Source organism: Pseudorca crassidens, chromosome 8 (genome assembly GCF_039906515.1).
Source record: "Pseudorca crassidens isolate mPseCra1 chromosome 8, mPseCra1.hap1, whole genome shotgun sequence".
NCBI lineage: Eukaryota > Metazoa > Chordata > Mammalia > Artiodactyla > Delphinidae > Pseudorca > Pseudorca crassidens.
The window spans coordinates 85,280,935-85,305,046 of NC_090303.1; the positions used below are offsets into that span (position 1 = coordinate 85,280,935).

Below are 24,112 nucleotides of genomic sequence, written 5' to 3' on the forward strand. Positions count from 1 at the left end.
TCTAGAGATTTGTGCTTATGGTGGGAATTGACTCCTACATACAAATTCTAAATAATCTTTTATATTCCCATAATACCAGGTACATAGAAGGTATTCAATAATATTGATATGGAGTACTTAAGCGGGGGGCACTGGTATCTGTAGAAGAGATTTAAGTGTCTTGGGCCAAATATACATCTTAAATAGCATCTAAGAATAGCATGCAAATTAAACAGCTAAAACAAATTATTCATTTTGATGGGGCTTCAAGTTGTAACTCATATAATGGGATAATGGGACAGTAGCAGGGCATGAGATGCCCATGCACATCCCTTCCTATCAAATTTTGCAACAAAATACAGGAGAAATCTGGTGAAAGTTTCTTACCTGCCAGATAGAGGGAATGGGAATTCTTGTTCTCAGGTACTTTGTCTGACCTCTCACATGGCTGCATGCCCAGAAATGTGATGATGTTGTTGACAGCTTCTGTGTTGAGAAGATTGATGCAACCGTATGAGAAAAGGTCAGCATAGGGATCTGCCTCTGCACTAGTTGGTGCTGGGAGTTGGGGGTGCACAGGGTTGGTGGTGGTGTGTGGAGGGAGGCTACTGGACTAGAAATGGGTTGACTCTGTTAGATGATGAAGACAGCGTTCTGGCCTTTTAAAGTGAAATAGTTTACGGAGTTTTTAAAGAAAAGGGAGTCCTTTTGCAGTAAGAAATATGCCTATTAGGTGTTAGACTGCTATCAGGCAATATACTGATAGCAAAATTGTTCTCACCTTCAAGAGTTTTGGTAGAACTGAGGGCAAAGGTCTCCTCTTTCTCAAAGGTGTCGCCTACCTCTTCCCAGGCAGCAGCAAAGTTAGGCTTCATTACCTTCTGAATGTGGTCAGACACAGTCACTTCAAGATCTTCTAGCTAGTGGGTTAACAAACAGGGGTCAGAAAATGAGTCCTCTCAGTTCAGTACGAAGGTAGAAGAGATTAGTTCATTTGGTTTTATCATCCTGTGTTATAGCCTTTGCAGGAGCCTAGGAAAAACTCTACTACCAAGCTAGTTTGAAGTTCTGTAGTCTGGATAAGTCTAACAAGGTGGGCCCTAGCAAAGGAAAGCAAGAAAACAGGTCATCTGGCAAGAGCCATATTCAGATCAACGTCTGTAGCCCTGGTGTAGGTACAAAGCAGTCACATTGCCACACGTAACTGCAGAGTTCAAGCTGTACAGGGCCTTCTGAACTTCGCATTCACGAACAGGTAGATATTTCTAAAACTTTTCCCTGCATTCTGTGAAGGCTTTTCAGTCCATGATGTGGCTACATTATAAGCAAACTAAAAGCTGCTGAACAACAACAAAAAACCCCTACCCCCAATACTTTAAATAAAACTGATCTCAATGAAAATCATGTAATTATTTTCATCTCTTAATTATCCCTATTATAAAAACATTAAAAAGGGTGAGTTTTGCTTTAATCAGTACTGAAGTGGTAAATCCCAATTCTCTTTGGCATGATGCACTCCCACGACAGGAGGATTAGCCCAGGTCCTCCTCAGCTGTAATGTGTTTGAGAAGAATACAATCCCATAAGTTCATGTCAGATGAAAATGTTCTCTCCAGACAGAAGTCACTCAGTGGTGCAAGGGGTCAGAGTGAGTCTCTCTGCAGGGGAGACTCACCACGTACTCATCATCATACCCCTCCTCAGCTGGAACCCCCGTGTCAGGGTCGCAGTCCCGGACAGTGAATTTCATGGTGCAGCTGAAGGTACCTGCAGCTGGAGGAGAGAGAGCAGGCGAGCCTGCGTCAATGGGCAGCGCAAGCACACGGTTTCCATCAGTAACTTAGGAAGCACCATCTGCCCTTGGCTCTGTGTTCTGAATTAGCAAGTGACACGTATGTAGCCTGTTTTCTAGGGTCGTAGTTCTCAAAAGAAGCCGGTACGCTGGACTTTAAAATCTGTTCCCTGCTGCGAGTTAGAATAGTACAGAAAAGACAACATGGGCAAAACTCTGTTTTTATGTTCAGATAAGGAAAGCAGGGGGTCATCTGACTACAGATCAGGAAAGCAGCAGGGGAGACACTTTTTAAGGGGCTTTTTGTCATGCCTGTCAACACGTTAAGAACCACTACTTTAGAAGCTGACAAACAAAGCATAAAATATGGATGGTAAAACACACAGATCATTAAATTAATACTATGTATATCACAGTCTCGATACCTTTACAGATATTATATCTGTAGATTGTGGAGCAAAAGTGGGTTCAGAGATCACCAGAATGAACTTGCTTTATGTCAACTTTCAACCTTTAGTGAGTAGGTCAGTAGTGAAGTTCTGATATTGGTGAAGTCAGTGTTGTACAATGGGAAAGCAAGTGGGTAATTATATGTTTTGAGATAATCAGTGGAAGAAATGAAGGAAAATGAAGTCTTCATGAAGAAGATAGGATTTTCTGAACTGTCTGAAGGAGAGGATTTATTAACCATGGATGAAGAAAAGGCACATAAGGGTCTAGTCCATGGTCTGGAAAAGGCTTGTAGGTTTAAAAAATTTCATATGTGTGTGTGTATATATATATATATGAAACTGTGGAGTTAGAAAGTTACTTGGGGAATAGGCAAGGACAGGAAAGAATAGACTCAGATGTAAAGACCATATATGACAGGTTGGGTAGTGAGACTTTCATTTGTTCAGTCTTAACTTTAAACTCCCTCCATCCAAAAATGTAGAACATGTAAATACATTTATAATGTAAAGGTATAAATGAATATGCCAGATCCTTAGATAAAAAGACGACTAAGACATGACCTTTTTCCCCACAGCTGATTGTCTAGGAGTTGAATAACAGTGTGTGTGAGAGATCTACCTATATATACCTGTGACATTACAATTTAGTACCATAGGTTCTTTAATATAAGTTTTAATAGAGTGCTATGTGGGAGTGCAGGATTAACAGCCTTGGAAAATCATAAAAAATTTGAAAGGATGTACAGTTTAATTGGATCTCAAAAGATGCAAAAGAGGTTTGGCAAGCAGAGGAAGGTACACGAGCTAAAGGAATGAGGCTAGAAAGGCAGTGGTGTAATTGGAAGCAGTAAGAGAGAGGCTAATACATAGGTGCTGAGAAGAGAATGTGTTTAGGAACAAATCTGAAATACCTTATATTTCAAAGGAAGGAGACTAGATATTTTCCAGCAGGCTCTAGTAGCTGAGGCAGTCAAGAGATTGAAATGTTAGAGGTAATTAAAGCCACTGGTAGGAATCCTATGAATAGGCCTGAATTCAGAGAGCAAATGAATTCACTCTAGCATACTGAAAACAGATGATGGGAATGGATTGCCCCATATAGGAAAGAGTGTACCTATCAAAACTACAGAATGTATTTCAGTGCAATAGGGGGTTGGTGAAAGAAGGATCTTGTTTAAATTAAGGTAGGATTTTCTGCAGGAGGAAGGGGGAAGAACAAGAAAGAAAGAAGTGGAAATTAACACAAACCTAGAATGCGTCAGTTGAGGTATTTAAAAAAGAAAAAATTAAAGGAGAGAATGGGATTACGGTATGAACAAAGGTCATGATCAAATAAAAATGGAGAGGCAGGATAGATGTTGAGTAATAGAAGATTATATGAACCCCAGGTTGGTTCATGGAGGCTACTGGCAAATGAGGAAGAGGAATAAGGACAGTCAGGAATAATGGTAGATCACAGACTGGGCTAACTGGTTGAATTTTATGTATAAGTAAAGACAGAAGACACTTTATATATAAGTAAGTGATAAGGAAAAATGGATTAAGGAAGCAAATAGGAATGATATTAATAGAGATAATGTTTCTGAAACTTTTGTGGCAAATTTTCAAATAAATGGTTTGGTTAATACAGTAAGGTTACACGGAATCTAAGGTGAACTCCATTAAAAGCTACTGGTAGCAGTCGCTCAGTGTTGTGAGAGAGGATGACTAACTCTGGGTGAGGAGAAGGGGGTGGGAGAGAGCCTTTCCATGGCAAGAGAACAATACTGAGTCCACTGCCGTAACAAAGATGAGAGCTTCATGAATGAAGCACGGCAGACAACCAAGGGAATAAGAGAGGAATGCCCTGGAGGTCTACACTAAGACTGTCCCCAGAAATCAGGCTTGTCTGAGAACTGACTAAAAATGGGAGATAACTACTGAGGAAACTTGTAGGAAAAAGAAATACCAAAACACAGAATTAGAGAAAAGATGGATGCTGGAAGCTAAGAAAGGAGCGAGCCGTGTGAATTAGGCCAGGGCGCAGAACATGCAGTGTGGCAAATGGCAGAGTGGGAGATTTGGTGGGAGCTGTCAGGCCTCAACCACTAGAGGGAAGACTATGACTAAATAAGTGGGGTTATGAGGAGATTCCAGAAAGCTTTGCTGGAATAATAGTTACAGAAAATGATGTGGTCAGTGGGGTGAAAGATAAGAGGGTAGGAGGGATGGGCCTGAAACACAGGCTACCTGCAGCAATCCCCACAGGTCTGGACCAAACTGAGAAGGAAGGGATGCGTAGAGTGTGCAGGGAATCAAGGCAGATGAAAGAAAGCAAGTTGAGCAGTGAGTGCCAAAAATGAGGAGAACGTGCCTACCAGGAAAATGCTACACATGTGGCAGAAGGGGTGCTGAAGATAAGGTTTTTCTCTAGGACAAATATGGGGAAAAAGGAAGAAAGGTACAGAAAAGCAAGATTAAAGTTGCCCTCAGACAGAAAGGAGATGCTAAGGAATGACAGACATCAACTGGAAGGATAAGTCAGCATTTCTGGGTCAAAAGTCATGCTGGAATAAAGAAAGAAAAGAGAGACTGGAGGCAGAGAAATGGAAATATTGTATAGTGGAGAGCATAGAAGGCCGAGCAGGTGTGCAATAAAGACCTCAAATGGGGAATCCTGTCAGAGCTCAAAATGGTCTAACTGGACACATTTTGGATGTAAAGACCGTATAGCAACGAGAAGTGCACAGAAAGTGCGAGGAGCAAGGACCTGAGTAGGAGGCAGGAGTAGATTAGCTCCTGAAGCACCGATTTGGAGGGAAACTGTTAAAGGACTTGGGTGACAGGAAAGTTTATAAGGAAGCTGCTTACAATGAATGCGGATAAAAACCCATTGCTGCCAACTTTAGAGAGAGTAGGTTTGACTTAATAGAGGGCGTGAATAGGTAGTTTGGCCAGAAGATAGATTATTGTTGGAGAATGGGTGAAGATTCTGAGGGAAATACACCTCAAGAGAAGTACTTTGCCTCCATTCCTTCTGTAGACAAGATGGTAAATGAAAGGGTGATGGATAGCTAAGATATCGTAGATTATTGCAGTGCGCCATTAAAACTGGTTGCCCTTAGAAGTTACCCTACCATGGCTAATAGTGACAGACATTTCCTAGGGAGATTTGTATGAAAATATCATGGAGAGAGGGGAGAAGACGGAGGCTAGAAGCATAAAAACAGAAGATGGAGGGTTTAAGCTGGGGTGCCGAATATAAGGTGTGAGTAGGGAAGGGCATTAAACAGGGCCAAAAGGAGGAACACTGGAAAAGGGCAGAGCTGCGTATTAAGTAGAGAGACGGGAGCTAAGCTAGATTACAGCCAAAGAGGAGAGAGGACGTGGCTAATAAGAGCTGGTGTTAATGAGGGAGTGCCTCACTAACAGAATCTGGGAATCTTTTCTCAAATGATACTTGAAGCAACAAGTATGACCAATGGAGTGACATATTAAAGAGTCTAAATGGGATGGATCCAAGCCATGGCCAGTGGCAAGAATCCTGTGAAGGTCTGTACTGAACTGAGAATGCAAGTGTATTCAGAACAGTGTGCAGAAAACAAGATGAAAGAAGAGACTTCTCAATCCATGAGAAATGATATAAAGATGGTAGCTGAAAAAACAAGTGACTGTAGGTACTATAGGTGTTTCTCTAGGGTCAATCAAGGAAAAGAGTGGAAGAGCTGCAGAAGAGATGGGGTCATTTGAAGATTGGCAGGTACTGACAGGAGGGATATGGTACCATACTTGTACCAAAGATCATGATTAAATAAGAAAGAAGAGAGAGACTGGAAACTACATAAGGGAAGAACTATATGAAGAGTAGTTGAGAACAGGTGGAGTGGCATGGGCAGATAAGATGAGGAACACAGTTTTCCAGAATGAGAACTCTTGTAAGATCTTATAATGGGTCTATCTGGTTAAATGATGGGTCTTAACGCCAGACTTTGAAAAGCAGTATATACGATGGGAGGACAGGGCCCGAAAAGTAATGGGAAGTTTTGGTGGGAAGTTTTAGCTAGGAGGATTGGAAGGAGATGGACTAAGATGAACTCTGATATAAAGACAGGCCAGCAACCTTAAAGACACCAGGATAAATCTCTGAGCACTGGTCTATAGCATGGATGACTAATACTGAGAGCTGAGTGGCTAGCGATCGTGCCCAACTCAAAAGTAAAACTTCATTTGTTATTTTCATGTACAGATGGTAGATGAAATTATGCTATATGTATAATTAAGACGTGGGAGGGCAGACCACCAAAGGGAGATACAAATGAATATCTTGCAAATGCCACATTAAAGTTATCCTTAGAATTTACTCTGTCGTGTCAAGATTTTCTGAAAGTGGAGAGACAGCTCCTGGGGAGAGAACCTGGCTAGGGAGTGCTGTTTGGGAGGAGACTGAATCCACCTGAATGAAACAGAGATGGTAGCTAAAAAAAGAAGAGAAGCTGAAGATAAGGCAGCATATTTCTTTAGGGCAAGACAGGTAGCAAGGGAAAAGGAATGGGAGAACAACATTACAGGTGCCCCCAGATTAAAAGAATGCCATTTGAAGAATGACAGGTATTGACTGGAGGGAGAGGATCCCATACTTGGGCCAAAAGACACAGAAGGAGGGGTGGGGGGTAAAGCTAAGAGGAGCACTGTATAGACTAGAGAACGATTCTGAGTAGGTGGGTGGTAATAAGAAAAACCACAGGACCATAACGATTCCCAGAATGAGGAAGCCTATAGTGTGAGAATGGGCCTGAGTGGTATGTTGGGTATAAGCCAGACTGCAATGACTAGTCTATATAATGGGAGAGAAATAGAGGCCTGAAAAGGAGTGACAGGAGTAGACTTGCTCTTGACGCCTTCGTGGGAAATTTTTAATTAAAGGGCTTGGTTGGGGGAAAGTTTAGAGCAGTGCTTCTTAAGATGTGTTCTATCAGCTCTGCCTAGGAATATGTAATTCTTCGCCCTACTAGACCTACTGAATCAGAAATTTGGGGTGGGGCTCAGCAGTTTGTATTTGAACAAACTGCAGTTTGAGAGCCACTGCTTTAGACAAAGGCAGATTAAGAGTAATCCCGATTAAAAAATCTTTGCTAGCAGCTAAATCTAATTAGCTGAAGATGAGAGAAGCAACTGAGGAGACTTGTAAGAAAGGACAGTAGACAAGGAGAGAATGGCGACTAAGAAAGGAAAAGGGCCATGTGAGTTAGACTCGGGTGAGGAACCTGCAGGAGAGTAACATGGCCAATGGGTAAGGGCATTAGGGAGTGCTAGAGTGAGAAAGCCTGGCACACGGGAGAGTAGGAACTTTAACAGAGTGATTCTATGTTTATCTAGATTGCAGCCACTCAAAAAGAGAGAGGAAGGAGGGAATGTGGCTAAATAAGAATTGAGGTTATGAGGGGGAACCGTTCAGGAAGCTTTGTGGAAGAGAGAGGCTGCATGGGCTGGAACTATATAATCCAGTCCAGAGTCTGAACAGTGACTGCTGAGTATGAGGTGTCCGTTTATCTAGAAGAGATTACTGAATCTATGGGAATGATCGTACATACAGTCTCTGAATGAAAGAGGGATGCTGAATACAAGGTACAATTTTTAATAAGGCAAAATAAAGAAAAAGGAGTAAAACAGCAAAGTTAAAATTGCTGCCAGCCAGATGAGAAGGTATCACTTAATATTGACATAGAAATTGTCACTGATACCACCTGGAGGCATAGGCACCATAGCTGGGCCAAAGAACATGATGGAAAGGAAGAAGACAGGTTAGAAGCTATCTAAGGGAAAGGCTTATCTAAAGAGTAGAAAATTGGGGCTTCCCTAGTGGCGCAATGGTTGGGAGTCCACCTGCCGATGCAGGGGACATGGGTTCGTGCCCCGGTCCGGGAGGATCCCACATGCCGTGGAGCGGCTGGGCCCGTGAGCCATGGCTGCTGGGCCTGCGCGTCCAGAGCCTGTGCTCCGCAACGGAAGAGGCCACAACAGTGAGAGGCCCGCGTACCGCCAAAAAAAAAAGGAGTAGAAAATTGGTTTTGAGTGAGGCACAGAGTTGGGGATCAGGAGAGGAGGAAACCTCAAAAAGAATATGCATTCATCACTATGAAAGGTTAAGATAATATGGGGGAATCCTCCAAAGGGAAATTGGAAAGAATGTCCCATAAGAGGGACATTAAAGATATACTCAGAAGTTAAGGAAATATATTAGAATTTGCAGTAAGTGAGAGAAGCACCTGAGGAGACTTGTATGAAAAAATAGCAAAGAAGGAAAGAGCAAAAGATGGAGATTGGAAACTAAATAAGCATAAAGTGTGTGTGAATTGGGCTAGCGTGCAGAACATGCAGTGTAGAAACATCAATATGGGAGGACACTGAAGAGGTCTAAATGGGAACATTAGGAAACGGGAATTGGAATTTTGTCAGAGTTGTGTATGAATGAGAGAAAGTGAGGTTAAAATGTAGCAAAGTAAGAATTGGAGTATAAAGTTTTGCTGTCCAGGATGCTTTTTTGGAAAAATACTAGAAGCAATGGGTGTGGTCAATAGAGTGAAAGGTCAGAAACAGGCCAAGTGGGATGGACATAAAAGGCAGGCCAGTGGCAGGAATCCTATGAAGTTTATGCTAAACCGAGAATACAAACAAATGCAGTAAAGAGTGTAGAACACAAAGGGAAGACAGCAGGGCTTGAGCAGTGAGTGTCCAACATGGGGGGAGTATCTAGCCCAAAGGGACAGCTGAATCTGTAAGAATGATGTGAATGTACGTGGAAGCTGAAAGGAGGGACACAGAAGACAAGGCAGCATGTTTCTCTAGGGCAAAATAAGGATCAGGGGAAAGCAATGGAAGAGCAAAGTGAAGCTTCCCACAGATGTGAAGGGATGATTTAAGAATGGTATCTATTGACTGGTGGTAGTTATGGTACCATATTTAGACCAAGACTGTGATGGAATGAAAAGGAAAAGAAAGTTTGTTAACTGAATAAAGGACTATTGTATGAACTATAGAAGACTTAAGAGTAATGGAATAGCAGCAATACAGATCAGGTGTGTAATAAAGAGACTCAGAATGGAGATTTCCTTAAATGTTCAAATTGGATGGGAAGGCCCAACGGTAATGAGTGGTGTATCTAACAGAGTTTCAAGGACCTGGATAAAAATGGGAATTATAGAGTAGACTAGCTCTTAATGCTGTGGGTAAAATTTTTTAATTAAAAGCTTGGTTAGGGGCTTCCCTGGTGGTGCAGTGGTTGAGAGTCCGCCTCCTGATGAAGGGAACACGGGTTCGTGCCCCGGTCTGGGAAGATCCCACATGCCGCGGAGCGGCTGGGCCCATGAGCCATGGCCGCTGAGCCTGTGCATCCGGAGCCTGTGCTCCGCAATGGGAGAGGCCACATGACCAGCTAGGGAGCATGGGCCAGTGGTTTGCCTATAGAGAAGACTATCTGTATTTCTTGAGGAGTAGTTGGGAATCGCTAGGGAGGTAAACCTCACTAGAAAACTACTGTACCCTTTGCTATGACATAGGATAGTAGCTGAAATGGATAGTTAAGATATGGTAGAGCATAACAGAATAAGAAAGAAGAGGGGGTTTTAATCTAAATAATGGGAGCATTGCATGCATTAGAGTAGGGTTCTCAGTAGTCAGAGTAGCAAAAAGGCAAATAAGATGTGAATTGAAGAGACTTGGAATGGAGAAATCTGTCAGATCTCAGAAGGGGTCTAACTGGTTAAAAATGTTTGGTGTTAGTTAAAGATGACAATGAGTGGTATATAACTAGAGAGAAGTAAAGGCCTGCCTATAAATGAATAGGAGTTAGAAAGTAGACTAGCACTCAAAGTCTTGATGGGAAAAAAATTTTTTTAAGAATGAATATATGTATATATATATATATCCCTCAAAGACAGCATTACATATTATTTATGGATATATGAATATTTATGAATAGTATAAAATATATATGAGGATAAATATTTAAGTATTTAGTGATTTTCTCTTAGAAGGAAGGGAAAGAGGTAAATGATTCTAAAGTGGTACAAAGGAAGTCTCAATTATATGTGTACTGTTCTATTTCTTTAAAAAAATCTCGATCAAATATAGCATAAAGTTAAGATATAAAGAAGTGGGGTAGTAGGTATATGAATTTTGGGGGAACAGAACATTTTAATTAAAGGGATTGGTTGATAAGAATGGTTAGAGGGGGAAGTTAGAATGAACCTTGATGAAAAGTCATCGATAGCAACCTGAAAGATGCTGGTTTGACCAACTAGAGAGTGCAGGTGGGTCGTTTATCTGGTGAGAGGATGAAGTGTACTTGGTAAGAAGTGAGTGGAAGTGCGCCTCAAGAGAAGACTAATGTGTCCCTCACTATGATGACAGATGGAAGCCAAAAATATTATAGATGTTCATGTATATGACAGAGCAAATAATCAAAGGAACTCAGGAAGAGCTTGTTGAGGTATGATGTTAAAGTGCTCAGAAATTAAAGTATCATGTTAGGACTGGCTGTGAGAGAAACTGCTGAGATGTATTTTTAAAAAGAGAGAGAAAAAAATTGAGGCTGAAATCTAAGTAAGGAGAGGGAGTCTAGGATATAGGCTGTGGTGCAGAACATGCAGTTTAGCAAAATGTTAAACAAGGAAGGGCATTAAACAGGTCCAGGATGAGGAGCACAGAGAGATCAGAATTAAAAGTTCAGTGAAGGATTGTATGGTAAGCCAGATATCAACCAGCCAAGGAAAGAGGTGAGAATGCCGCCAAGTAAGAACTGGAGTATGATGTGTTGCTGCCCAGAAAGCTTTGTTGGAAAAGATTTGAAGCAATCAGTGTAGTCAATAGAATGAGAGGTTAGAGAGCAATTAAATGTGATTGGACTTAAAATGGGCCAGAGCAGAAATCCTGGGAAAATCCAGACTCAATGGAGGGTGGAAACAGATTTCAGTACAGAATGCAGGAAATAAGGAAGATGGATGAAGGTTGAATTGTGAGTGCTGAACATTAAAAGTGTACATATCCAGAAAAGATGATTAGATTCACTGGAATGATACAGCTGAAAGAAGAAGGAATGTTGGAGGAAATGTAGGGAGTTTGCAGCAAAAGGAGAAAGGGGAAAAGGAGAAAACGGATAGAAGAGCAATGTTCAAGTTCCTTGTAGATGGAAAGACATTATTTGAATAGTCATACAGATGGAAGAAATGGCTTTTGCTCCATACTAAGGCCAAAGGTCATGACAGAATAAAAACAAAATAGGAGAGGATGGCAAGTAAGTAAAGGGGCATTGTGTGAATTAGAGAGTAGTTCTGAGTAGCTGGAATGGCAACAAGACAGATCAGGTGTGAATGAAAGAAACAGAACCGTCAGGTCCCCGAACTGCATATATAGAATGAAAGAGGATCCAGGCCCTGAAAAAGAACAGGACTTGGGTAGGCTGGCTCTTGAAGTCTTCGTGGGAAATTTATGGCTGAAGTGATTGCTTGTTAAGAAAGGTTAGAAAGAGATGGATTAACATAAACCTTGACAAGAAGGCATTGGTGGAAACCTTAAAGACATCACCATTGACTGACCTTTTAGAAGGTGTGGATTGGATACTTTTCAGTATGTAGAGCAAATGAATGCTATTGGTTGAGGAGTGGTTGTGGATCATGATAAGGCAATCTCAAGGGAATAATACTGCATTTATTGATATATTATAGACTCTGTGGGTGAAAGATAAGGGAGTGTTTAAGATCTGGTAGGGCAAATAGTCAAAAGGAGTTATGGAAGACCTGCCTGTAAATGTGATGTTAGTTTGCTGAGAAGTTAAGGAGTCACGTTAGGACCGGCTGAAAGTGAAAGAAGTAACTGCAAAGACTCGTATAAAAAAAAAGAGGAAAGAGGAAAGGAGAGAAGATGCTGGTTAGAGAAGGGGGATGTATGAATTAGGCTGGGTTTGTAACATGCAAGGCGCAAAATGGCAAATATTACTGAGACCAGAATGAGGAATGCAGGTATCACCAGCTGTCTACTCACATTACCAAAATACTTGTTAACATGAAAAGTTTTTACCTACATATCACCATGTGCTTGGGAAACTTGGTACAGTGAGTTAGCATTCTTGTGCTAGCAAAAACTTTGAGTTTGTACAGTCTATTTGGGATAGTATATGTTTGCTGCAGACATAGTTCTTTTATCTATAGGTTTACTTCCTATGCTCAAGGTTTTTAAATGTGTTGTGCATTATTCCTATCATCTTCCCTATAATATGTGTGGAACAACTCCAGCAATTCGCCATTTGGTAAGTAAATGTTTCCCAAGAGTTTCTTATTTATACAATGCATTTTGAAAATGTATATGCATTTGTTATTTCTCTTGAGAACCTTTCATTATTCCATGCATTGTAAAAGGAGAATGCAATTACAGTCTTATATCATAGTATGGGATCATTTTATACTACAAACATGTACACTAGTGAATGAATTTTATGTTAAATAATTATGTAGTTGTTCTTTAAAATGGTTTATATTATAAGAAATACTTAAAATTTTTTATAATAGCATTTTTGTGATGGTTGAGAAGATACGTTGGATTTTTTTTAAAAGGAAAATGGTTATGGGCCTTTTCAAATTTAAGATATTGCAATATAACCATTTACTAAGAAAAACTGCGATTCAGCATATTTTAAAGAAAGGATAATGAAAATTGCTTATTGTACTTATAAAGCAGTTGAGCCAGGAAGAGAACTGTGTGGTGAGGCATTTCTTAAAGGAAGAAAAGGGGGAGATAAAGTGATAACTGAAAATGAGACATAAGAGTGGGAAAGTATGTGGGAAAGTACGTTTGTATAAAGAAGTGTAGTCGGCAGAAAGGTCAGAGATAAATTCAGTAAAGTGGACCTAAAACAACACAAATTGCAGTGATCCTACCAAGGAATAAATGGAAAACCAAAGCAGTTCAGCAAAATGTGTAAAAAGAAGAAATACGGAAATGGATTGAGCAATGAATGTAGAACAAAAAGAGGAACCAAAGAGTGAGGTATTAGTGAGCGTGTGAGAATGGTACATACTCAGTATATGGATGGTTAATAAAAGGTAGAATAGGGAAAAAAGAAGAAAATGGGTGGAAAAGCAAAATTTAACTTTAGATGGGAAAGATCATGTGAGGAATGACATACTGAAAAACAAGGTTTGGCACTATAATTGTATCTAATGGAACAAGGAAGAATATAGGTGATAGAAACCAAGTAAAAAGAGCACTGTATGGATAAGAAAACATTTCAGAGTAACTAGATAAAATATAGGGTAAAACAGTTTCACAATAAGGAGATCTTTATTGAGGGCAGAAATGGGCACAGGATTAAAGACAGGCGAAAAGTACCGAAGAAAGTGAAGGCAGATGGAAACAAGTCAGAAGGCGACTACATGCAGTAGAGTGGAGTATTAGAAAAAGGCCAAGTGGAGAACGAAGTTAAGACAATATGGATAAAGAAGAATTCAGCTGATGGGGGCAAAGGGTGTCATGGAATGGAACTGAAAACTGCACATCTAGAAAGGATTTATAACTTCGTAAGATGGTACTGGACGAATCACGGAACAGGGACGGGTTAACTAGGGGGTTAAAATATGGCAGAGGAGAGAAAGAGGAACAAAACAGATACGCAAAACTAGAGTTACACATACGACTAAAGGACTCCATGAGAAGAAACAAAAATGAGACGAAAATGACCTTATTCAGTAGTAATGGAAATCGAGGAAGAACAAAGGAGAGGAAAACTGCATGGATTACAGAAAGACAATGACAAAACTAGAGTCTAGTAAAACCAACACATGATGGGGATAATAGCAAAGAGTGGGTAAGATAAGGTGGTAGAACAGAGAATCCTGCCAAACTTGTTATAGTATATAAACTTAAAACATACAGAGTATTTATGAAAGTGGAGAAAATGTTAAATGGGAATGAGAGTGGAGTAGAGGAATGAGGGATGAGAGGAAAAGGTTAGAGCATGTCCTGCAAAATATTAAATATAGAAAAGAATGAGGGCTGCAATGAGTAGATTTCCAGGGTTCTATTCTAACACAGTGAACACTAAGCACTTTGAAAACAAGTAAAATTAAACAATGGAATGAATGTGGGATGGTTTAGGAAGTTTAAGTAAAAAGAATTAAAGTCACATTCAACAATGATACTTGACTAATAGGGAAGACAGACCTAAGAAAATGAAAAGTATAACTATGTCAAGTAGGCTGGAGTTTGGGGCGTGTCAGATGGAAGGGATTGTGTCGGTCCCAAGAAGGGATGGCTGGATCAGTGTCAAAGTGGGGGCAGGGCTAGGATCCTTGAGGAACAAGGGTCAATGGCAATCGATGGGAGCCTAGAGGCGGGCAAGGGGAGAGCGCAGCCCAGGGAGGCACGCTGGGCTTCCACAGCAGTGATTCTTCCCCGGGGGGGGGGTCGATTTCACCCAAGGGGGGCTGTGGGCATGGACCCCAAGGGGGGCCTGTCAGAACATCTGAGGGAGAGCAGTACTCTGCTCAAAACAAAAACAAAACCAAAAAAATCAAAAAAGAAAACACAAAAACATTCCTGAAAGATGATGCTGATAGGCTTGCCTTGGGGGTCACGCATCCTCGGGTGAGAATCACTGGGTGGAAGGGGCAGGGTGGGCAGCTGGGAAGAGGGGTGAAGCATGAGCAGATGAGCCCGAGTCGGGCAGACGGAGGCATCAGAGTCAAGAGTGTCAGACATGGAGGAAAAGGACCCAGGCAGGGCCAGGGAGACAGCGAGTAAATGAATGTAGCCAGCAAGGCACCTGGAATGATTGGGGGAGGGGGGAGGGGATTACGGTCGATCAGTTGGGAGTGGATTGCAAGCATGCTGTCCCTGAGCTTAGGACTCTGGAGGAGTAAGGCTGAGGGAGATGGAAGTGGTGACTGAAAGGAAGTTGGGTTGTATGTGAGCAGAGAGCACCGGAGGGGGGTGTCCATGCAGAAGGAAGGGGTAGATGGGACGGGAGAGGACAGTGCAGGAGAGCGTCTGGAAGAGAGATGACTGCCCCGAGCGGGGAGGGAGGGCGGACAGCAGGACCCAGGGCTCTGTGCAGGTCCAGACTGAGGGCGGTGGTGTCGGGAGTGGGTCTGGCAGGTGCAGGGGCAAGAGGGTGGGAAGAAGGTGAGTGCTGCGGTGAAAGAAAAAGGTCGGGGAATCAGAGGCCAGAGCCTCCCTGAGAGCTGTGTCAGAAGAGTACGTGACAAGGGGTCTGCATGGAAACCTGAAAGGTTACAGGGAGTGATGTCGTGGGGTCGTGCGGCCCGGGAGGCAAGCTCAGCCTGGCTCAGGAGCGTGGGTTGGTGGGCGGAGCGTGAGGATTCAACACAGTGTGCCTGAAGCAGAGACGACTCAACCGGGTTGAGCAGTGGATGGGGGACGGAGAAGGGAGCACAGAGCAGAGGAGACAACTGAATCCAGCTGGAAGGTGCACAGACAGCAGCTGAAAGTGTTGCTGTGTGTGCCATAGAGAAGCAAAGCAGCAGAGACCTAGAAACTGGGCCCAGGATTAGGAGGTCAGGTGAGCTGCCTCCAACAACTGAGAGTGTGGTAGAGGCGCGGGCTCTGACGGGCCACAAGAGTGAGGAACTGCAGGTGATGGCGCCCGGCAGCCAGGGCAGGAGAGGCTTGTTGAGAGGATCAGGGAACACACTGCCGAGAGGGATGGCAGAGAGTTAGAAGGAGAGAGTGGGTGTGGAGAATCTGCCCCCAAAGGTGGGCCAAGGGTGAGAGGAAGCCCATGCAGGAGGAAGACCACCGCGCAGGTAAGGCAGGCGAGGAGCAGGGAGAGGTGGGTGAGGCCCGAGGAGCCTGGGCTGGTAGGGGTAGAGGCCCATTGAAAGTGCTAGAGACGGGGCATGGTGAGAAGAACGGTCACAGAGAAGCACGCAGAAGCAATGACCTTCTTCATTCAATGTCGTGGACCCAAAAAGGTAGGGTGTTTAGGGGTGAATTTGGACGGCAGATGGACTTAGTATTAGCACACTGGGGACAAAGAGACTGGCCATCCTGGGAGCATGAGGGCTAGTCCAGGAAAAGAGTACTGAATCCTTCTCATGACTGACAGTGGTAGTGGAGCTGCTCAGGGGGTGGCAGGGAAGAGAAACAGGGACAAGCACCACAGGAGAAGGGAGAGAACCTTATGAGTATGTGAGGGGCTCAGGGTAGAAGGGGGAAGGCAGCCTGAATGAAGAGCTGTTAATCTGGGGACTTTGGCAGATCTCAGGGTTAAGGGGGGTAGGATGTGTGGTATTGGGACCAGAAGGCAGGTGCAGTGCGAGGTGAGACCTAACAGCCTGGGCATTTGAAGACCTGGGGCCTTCAAACAAACGGGGTCCATCCCCTGAGATAAATTCAGTAAAGTGGACCTAAAACAACACAAATTGCAGTGATCCTACCAAGGAATAAATGGAAAACCAAAGCAATTCAGCAAAATGTGTAAAAAGAAGAAATACGGAAATGGATTGAGCAATGAATGTAGAACAAAAAGAGGAACCAAAGAGCGAGGTATTAGTGAGCAAAACGGAGTCCATCCCCTGATACGACTGTGGTAAAACTGAGGAAACTGGGCATCGTTGCACATTAAGGAGGACTCAACAGAGAAACCACTAGTAGGTAACCTCAGAGATTTCGGATGGACTTAGTGGTTGGAGTTCAGAGTGCGGGTAGCAAATATGCTTAAAATGGCAGGGGAGTGAGGGAGAACCAAGGCTGTGTTGACATTTCCCAACCATCACCGATTCTGAGCTTTTGCTATTCCAGGGGCACTGGAAAGGGGGGTGGTGCAGGCCTAGCATGTGGTGGAGAGACTGCACACATGGAAGGAGGGGGACCTTCAAAAGGAGTGGGGTGTCCGAGGTCTAGTATGAGAAGACGGTGTGTGCAGAAAAGGGGCACAGGGGGAGCAAGCAGTGGGTGGGATGGTAGAGGCTTGAGGGGTAAGGGACTCTTGTTTGGGAGACTTAATCCAGGAAACAACAGAGGGGGCAATGCAGAATGGGATGGAGAGAGACAGGAGGATCTTAAAATCTGTACACGAGGGGATCGTAGCCTAGAGGGAAAGAGGGCAAAGAGTGGATCCAGACCATGTCATCGGGGAGTGGGAGAGCAAGGTGATGGGCAGGGGTGCATTCTGGGGCCTGTGGGAGGAGAGACGAAAGCAGTGGAGGTGATGGAAGAAGACGGGGGAGTCGGGCCTGGTATAAAGAACTGTGGGCAGTGGCTCTATTAAAAGGGAACAGAGAAGAGGAAGGAAGGTGAGATGAGGTGAGGATGAGTATAAGGCAGCCTAAAGGGAAGGCAGTACTAAACCCAGTGGAAGGACTGGATGAGAGACAGCAGATGATGCTGGAGAGAACGTGGCAGGACAGGGGATGGAAAGAGCGTGAGCTGTGAGAGCCGGTCACACAAGGGAGCACCCCCTACGGAGAAGGGATGACCCAATGCAACTCGACAGGCATCAGGGAGCACTGAGATGACATCACGGGCCCTAGAGAAGAGGCAGACACTTTCCCTGGGCCAGGGAGGGAAAGGGAAGGAACGGATCACGTGAGGAGAGGTCACAGGAAGGAATGTTCAAATGGGGTCTTGATGTGGCACGACAGGAGGGTCACCTACCAGAGACAGACCAGGTGATGGGAGGCATCCAGGGGAGGATGGAGAATGGAGTGCAGCAGAAGGGACACAGGCTGGACACCAACGGGGGAGCAGCGGGAAGAGGGAGGTGGGCAGGTAGGAATCCAGGCAGATCTCGGAGGTGCCAACCAGAAGGAACCTCAGAGTTACAGGGCCAGCCAGTGGGAGCAGAGGCTTGGGGAGGAGGAGTGGAGGGTGGCAGGCAGGGGGTGGGGAGCAGTGGCCGCTGCTACAGCCTCGAATATTGTGGCAAGGGTGCAACTCTTCCGCCAGGCTCTTTACTACGGATCCGCTGGGGGTGGGGAGGGAGCTGGGGGTGGGAAGGGAGGAGCTCAGGGAATGAGTGGGGATGGGGATGGCGTTGGGGTCGGGGTGCAGGTCGGGTTTGACAGGGTTGTATGGGAGGACAGGGTTGGGATTGCTGGGAGTGGAGGTGGGGTGGGGAGGGAGATCCAACTGCAGACACGAGAAAATCATCTACTTTAACTGCGCTTCTGGACTGATTTCAAGTCCAGTGTTGGGGTGATGACTTCAGGCTGAGTGAGGAGAGGACTGGGAAGACCAGGGAAGCCACCCAGAGAGGACAAAGGAGAGTAGCTGCAGGAAGGGAGGGAAAGGTCTGCCTGGCAGGAATCACAGAGGGAGGTGAGGACAGTAGGGGCAAGGCTCTCCAGGGGGACGGTGTCGTGGGTCTGATATGAGGAGGGGTAACCTAGGGTGATAGACAATGGCAAGCGGCAAGAAGTACAAGCACCAAAGATATTGTCCCAGTGCCTGAGGGTCATAAAGGATGGGGGGCAGGAGGGGTATATAGGGGTGTGTGAAAAGAATAGTGTCTTAATGCAGAACGGGGTTTACGGCACGTCAGGTGTCAGTGAGTTAATATGGAAGGGAATGTGGTGGTTCCAGGAGGACAGTGCCGGGCCAGTGTCAGAGTGGGGGCAGGGCTAGGATCCTTGAGGAACAAGGGTCAATGGCAATCGATGGGAGCCTAGAGGCGGGCAAGGGGAGAGCGCAGCCCAGGGAGGCACGCTGGGCTTCCACAGCAGTGATTCTTCCCCGGGGGGGGGGGGTCGATTTCACCCAAGGGGGGGCTGTGGGCATGGACCCCAAGGGGGGCCTGTCAGAACATCTGAGGGAGAGCAGTACTCTGCTCAAAACAAAAACAAAACCAAAAAAATCAAAAAAGAAAACACAAAAACATTCCTGAAAGATGATGCTGATAGGCTTGCCTTGGGGGTCACGCATCCTCGGGTGAGAATCACTGGGTGGAAGGGGCAGGGTGGGCAGCTGGGAAGAGGGGTGAAGCATGAGCAGATGAGCCCGAGTCGGGCAGACGGAGGCATCAGAGTCAAGAGTGTCAGACATGGAGGAAAAGGACCCAGGCAGGGCCAGGGAGACAGCGAGTAAATGAATGTAGCCAGCAAGGCACCTGGAATGATTGGGGGAGGGGGGAGGGGGATTACGGTCGATCAGTTGGGAGTGGATTGCAAGCATGCTGTCCCTGAGCTTAGGACTCTGGAGGAGTAAGGCTGAGGGAGATGGAAGTGGTGACTGAAAGGAAGTTGGGCTGCATGTGAGCAGAGAGCACCGGAGGCGGGTGTCCATGCAGAAGGAAGGGGTAGATGGGACGGGAAAGGACAGTGCAGGAGAGCGTCTGGTAGAGAGATGACTGCTAGGGAGGGAGGAGAAGCAGACAAGGAGGGACGGAAGGCAGCACCCATCACTGCAGGACGAGATGGAGAAGCATGGTGTAGCATGTGGGGCGGCAGGTGCAAAGCTAAGAGAAGGGCAGAAGTGCCACTGTGAAAGGAAAAAGGGGAATCAGAGGAAGAGGCTCCCCAAGAGCTGTGTCAGAAAAATAAGCAACAAAGGAGTCTGGATAGAAATATGAAAGGTTACAGGGAGCGACATTTTGGGGGCCCAGGAGGAAACCATACACTTCGTCCACAGGGCGTGAGTATGGGTTGGTGGATGGAGCGCAGATTCAGTGCATTGCTTCTGAGACAAAGATGACTGAATTTGGTTGAGCAGCAGGTGGTGGATCAAGAAGGGAGCACTCAGCAGAGAAGACAACCGAATCCAGCTGGAAGGTTCACAGTGGTAGCTGAAAAATGTCACATGGCTCAGGTAGGACAGTTCCTTTGCTATGTATGCAGTAACTGCAAAGCGGCAGAGACCTAGAAACTGGGCCCGGGAGGCAGGAGGTCGGGGGAGCAGTCTCCTAAGGGTGGGAGAATATGGTAGAGAGAGATGGTCCATAGGGCAGGAAGAGTGAGAAAGGGCTGGCCGTGGAGCCTTGGGGTTAGGGCAGGAGCGGCTTGTTGAAAAGGTCAGGAAAGCACTGCACCAAGAGTGGGATGGAATTGAACCTGTAGATGGCAGTGGACATGGAGAATCCAGGAACTTCTGCCCCTAGGAATGGGCCAAGGGCATGCAGGCGGCAGAGGAAAGAGCAGGTAAGGCCAGCAAGGAAAACGGGAGTGGTGGGAGGAGGCCAGAGGAGAATGAGCTGGTAGAGATACTGGCCCATTGAAAACGCTGGAGACAACTCTGTCAGTGCAGGGCATGGGGAGATGTGAGAGGTCAGGGAGAAGCTCACAGAAGCGTCAACCTTCTCCAAAACGGTGGACTAGAAAAAGTAGGGGGAGAGCAGAAGGATTCATAGCCGCACATGAAAGGAAGAAGCTGGCAACAGGTGGAGCTTCATGGCAGAAGGGAGCAGATGTCAAGGAAAAGACCACTGAATCCACCCAGGAACTGGCAGATGGAAGGGGAAGTTGAAGATAAAGTAGAGGAAAGAGAGCAAAGGGGATCTGGACTCTGTCAAGGGGGAGTGTGAGGTCAAGGACATCTGACAGGGGTGCATCACGGGGGCTGATGGAGAAGAAATGGAAGCAGTAGAGGCCAGGGAAGGAAGAAGAGGAGGAAGTGCCAGCTTGGTGTAAAGAACTGTGGGCAACGGCTTAACTAAAAGGGAGGCGAGGAGTGGACAGAGGAAGGCTAAGGCAAAGGCAGCCTAAAGGGAAACAGTGGCCTGGGCCTGTGGAAGGACCGGACGAGAGACAGCAGATGATACTGGAGAGAACGTGGCAGGGCAGGGGATGGAAAGAGCGTGAGCTGTGAGAGCCGGTCACACAAGGGAGCACCCCCTACGGAGAAGGGATGACCCAATGCAACTCGACAGGCATCAGGGAGCACTGAGATGACATCACGGGCCCTAGAGAAGAGGCAGACGCTTTCCCTGGGCCAGGGAGGGAAAGGGAAGGAACGGATCACGTGAGGAGAGGTCACAGGAAGGAATGTTCAAATGGGGTCTTGATGTGGCACGACAGGAGGGCCACCTACCAGAGACAGACCAGGTGATGGGAGGCATCCAGGGGAGGATGGAGAATGGAGTGCAGCAGAAGGGACACAGGCTGGACACCAACGGGGGAGCAGCGGGAAGAGGGAGGTGGGCAGGTAGGAATCCAGGCAGATCTTGGAGGTGCCAACCAGAAGGAACCTCAGAGTTACAGGGCCAGCCAGTGGGAGCAGAGGCTTGGGGAGGGAGGAGTGGAGGGTGGCAGGCAGGGGGTGGGGAGCAGTGGCCGCTGCTACAGCCTCGAATGTTGTGGCAAGGGTGCAACTCTTCCGCCAGGCTCTTTACTACGGATCCGCTGGGGGCGGGGGGAGCTGGGGATGGGGTCAGTGGGTGTGTGGGAAGGGTGAGGGGATGGGGGTGGGAGGTGGGGAGGGGGAGGGGGCAGGGTTAGGGTGGGGGTGTGGGTTGGGTTTGACTGGGTTGGATGGGAGGGTAGGGCTGGGATTAATGGGGTGGGTGGAGGGACATGAGCCAATCTCTAGGCACTGAGAATATCACCTACTTTAATTGCGCTTCTGGACTGATTTCAAGTCCAGTGTTGGGGTGATGACTTCAGGCTGAGGAGAGGACTGGGAAGACCAGGGAAGCCACCCAGAGAGGACAAAGGAGAGTAGCTGCAGGAAGGGAGGGAGGGAAAGGTCTGCCTGGCAGGAATCACAGAGGGACAGAAGGACCATGGGGCAAGGCTCTGCAGGGGGACAATGTCGTGGGCCTGCTATGAGGAGGGGTAAAGTAGGGAAAAAAAACAATGGCAGGTGTCAAGAAGGACCAGATTTTGACCAGTGATATTGTCCCAATGCCTGAGAGTCATTGAGGATGGTAGAAGACGTGTGGGATGTGTGTGTGAAAAGAACAATACGTGCAGACTGAGATTTGTGTCCTGTCGGGTGTCAGTAAGTAACTGCAGAAGGGATTGTGGTGGTTCTGAGAGTACTGACCAGTGTCAGAGTGGGGCCATTTGGGGATTCTGAAGAAGTGTCAATAGCAACCAATGGGAGGCTAGAGGTGGGCAAGGGAGAGTGGAGCCCAGGAGGTCACATTGGGCTTCCCCAGCAGGGATCATCATGGGGACAGGAGGGTGGATTTCACCCAAGGAGAAGCTGTGGGCAATGGCCCCAAGAGAGTTCCATGAAAACATCTGAACAGTGAGTAGCACTCTGCTCAATACAAAGAGAAATCAAGAAAATCCCCAAAGGAAAGCACAAGAGCACGCCGGGATAATGAGGCTGATAGGCTTGCCTGGGGGTCACGCATCCTCGGGTGAGAATCACTGGGTGGAAGGGGCAGGGTGGGCAGCTGGGCAGAGAGGTGAAGCATGAGCAGATGAGCCCAAGTCGGGCAGACGGAGGCATCAGAGTCAAGAGTGTCAGAAATAAGGGAAAAGGACCCAGACCAAGCAGACAGTGAGCAAATGGATGTAGCCAACAAAGGGCCTGGAATGAGAGGGGGCAGGTTAGGATTCACCATCCATCGTAGAGAGGGTGGGCAACAAGGTGGTGGTCCCTGAGCTGAGGACACCTGAGGAGTAGGGCTGAGAGAGATGGGAATGGCGACCAAAAGGAAGGTGGGTTGTGCAAATCTGAGCAGAGAGCTCTGGGCGAGATGTCCACAGTGAAGAAAGGGCAGACGGATGGGACAAAACACGGAGGAGTGCATCTGGGAGAGAGACGACTGCTGGAGAGGGAGGAGGAGAGAGGGAGGGCAGACAGCAGGACTCAGGGCTCTGTGCAGTTCGAGACCGAACGGGATGATGTCAGGCAGGAGGGAGGCAGAAGTCGAAGTACTGGAGTGGAAGGAAGAGGGGAGGAGGATCAGAGGGGGAGGCTCCCCGAGAGCTGTCAGAAGAGCATGCAACAAGGGGTCTGGAATGGAAGCATGAAAGGTTACAGGCAGCAAGCTTTACGAGGTCCCGGAGGAAAGTACAGCGTAGGTCCCTAGGGCTGAGTGTGGGCTGGTGGGCAGAGTCTGTGGACTCAGTACTGTGCGTCTGAGGCAAAGAGGGTTGAACTGGGTTGAGCAGCAGGTGAGGATCAAGAAGGGAGCACTCAGCCGAGGAACACCTGAATCCAGTTGGGAGGTTCACAGCGGCAGCTGGAAGAACGTTACATGCTCAGGTAGGACAGGTTTTTACTGTGTTGCAGTAGAGAAGCAAAGCAGGAGAGACTTTGAAACCAGGAGGCCAGGTGAGCAGTCTCTGACAGGTGGGAGGGTATAGAGAGAAGAGGGGATCCAACGGGCCAGATGAGTAAGAAACTGCGGGCGATGGCGCCCGGCAGCCAGGGCAGGAGAGGCTTGTTGAGAGGATCTGGGAACACACTGCATCAAGAGATGGATGACAAAGGGCTAGAAGGAGACAGTGGATGTGGAGAATCTAGGAACCGTGCTCCCAAAAGTGGGTCGAGGGCATGAGGAAGCCCATGCTGGAGGAGGCGCACCGTGAGGGTGAGGCAGGCGAGGAGCAGGGAGAGGTGGGTGAGGCCCGAGGAGGCTGAGATGGTAGAGGCAGTGGCTCTTTGGAAATTTGGAGACAGCCCTGTCAGCGTAGCGCATGGTGAAATGATGAAAGGTCAGAGAGCACCTAGAAGCAACGATTTTCTCCAAAATGGCAGGCCCAAAATGTAGCATGCTTTGGTGTGAATTCAGACAGCCTGGGTTCAGTACAGCATGCTGGGGACCAAGAAGCTGGCAATGGGGGAACATAAAGGCAGGTCAAAGAAGAAGGGAAAGATTGGGAAATGTGTCACATGACTGGCGGCTGGTAGAGGAAGTAGGATGAGATGTTGAAGAGGAAGCAGAGGGGCTCCTGGAGACAAGAGCAGGAGAAAAGGTGGATGAGGGGCCGAGCCAGTCCAGTGGCAGCCA

The 24,112-nt window shown here is 46.6% G+C and overlaps 1 protein-coding gene across 2 annotated transcripts in view; it reads right to left on the reverse strand.

Annotated features, from left to right (window-relative positions):
• COPG2 (COPI coat complex subunit gamma 2) overlaps positions 1-24,112 on the reverse strand; it is a 129,682-nt gene that overhangs the window by 394 nt on the left and 105,176 nt on the right. For both annotated transcript variants that reach the window (XM_067747017.1, XM_067747018.1), the window contains exons 21-23: positions 1,655-1,752; positions 761-899; positions 367-465 (exon numbers count right to left, since the gene is read on the reverse strand). In XM_067747017.1, the coding sequence (XP_067603118.1) occupies positions 367-465; positions 761-899; positions 1,655-1,752 (336 nt within the window). The remainder of the gene's footprint in view (positions 1-366; positions 466-760; positions 900-1,654; positions 1,753-24,112) is intronic.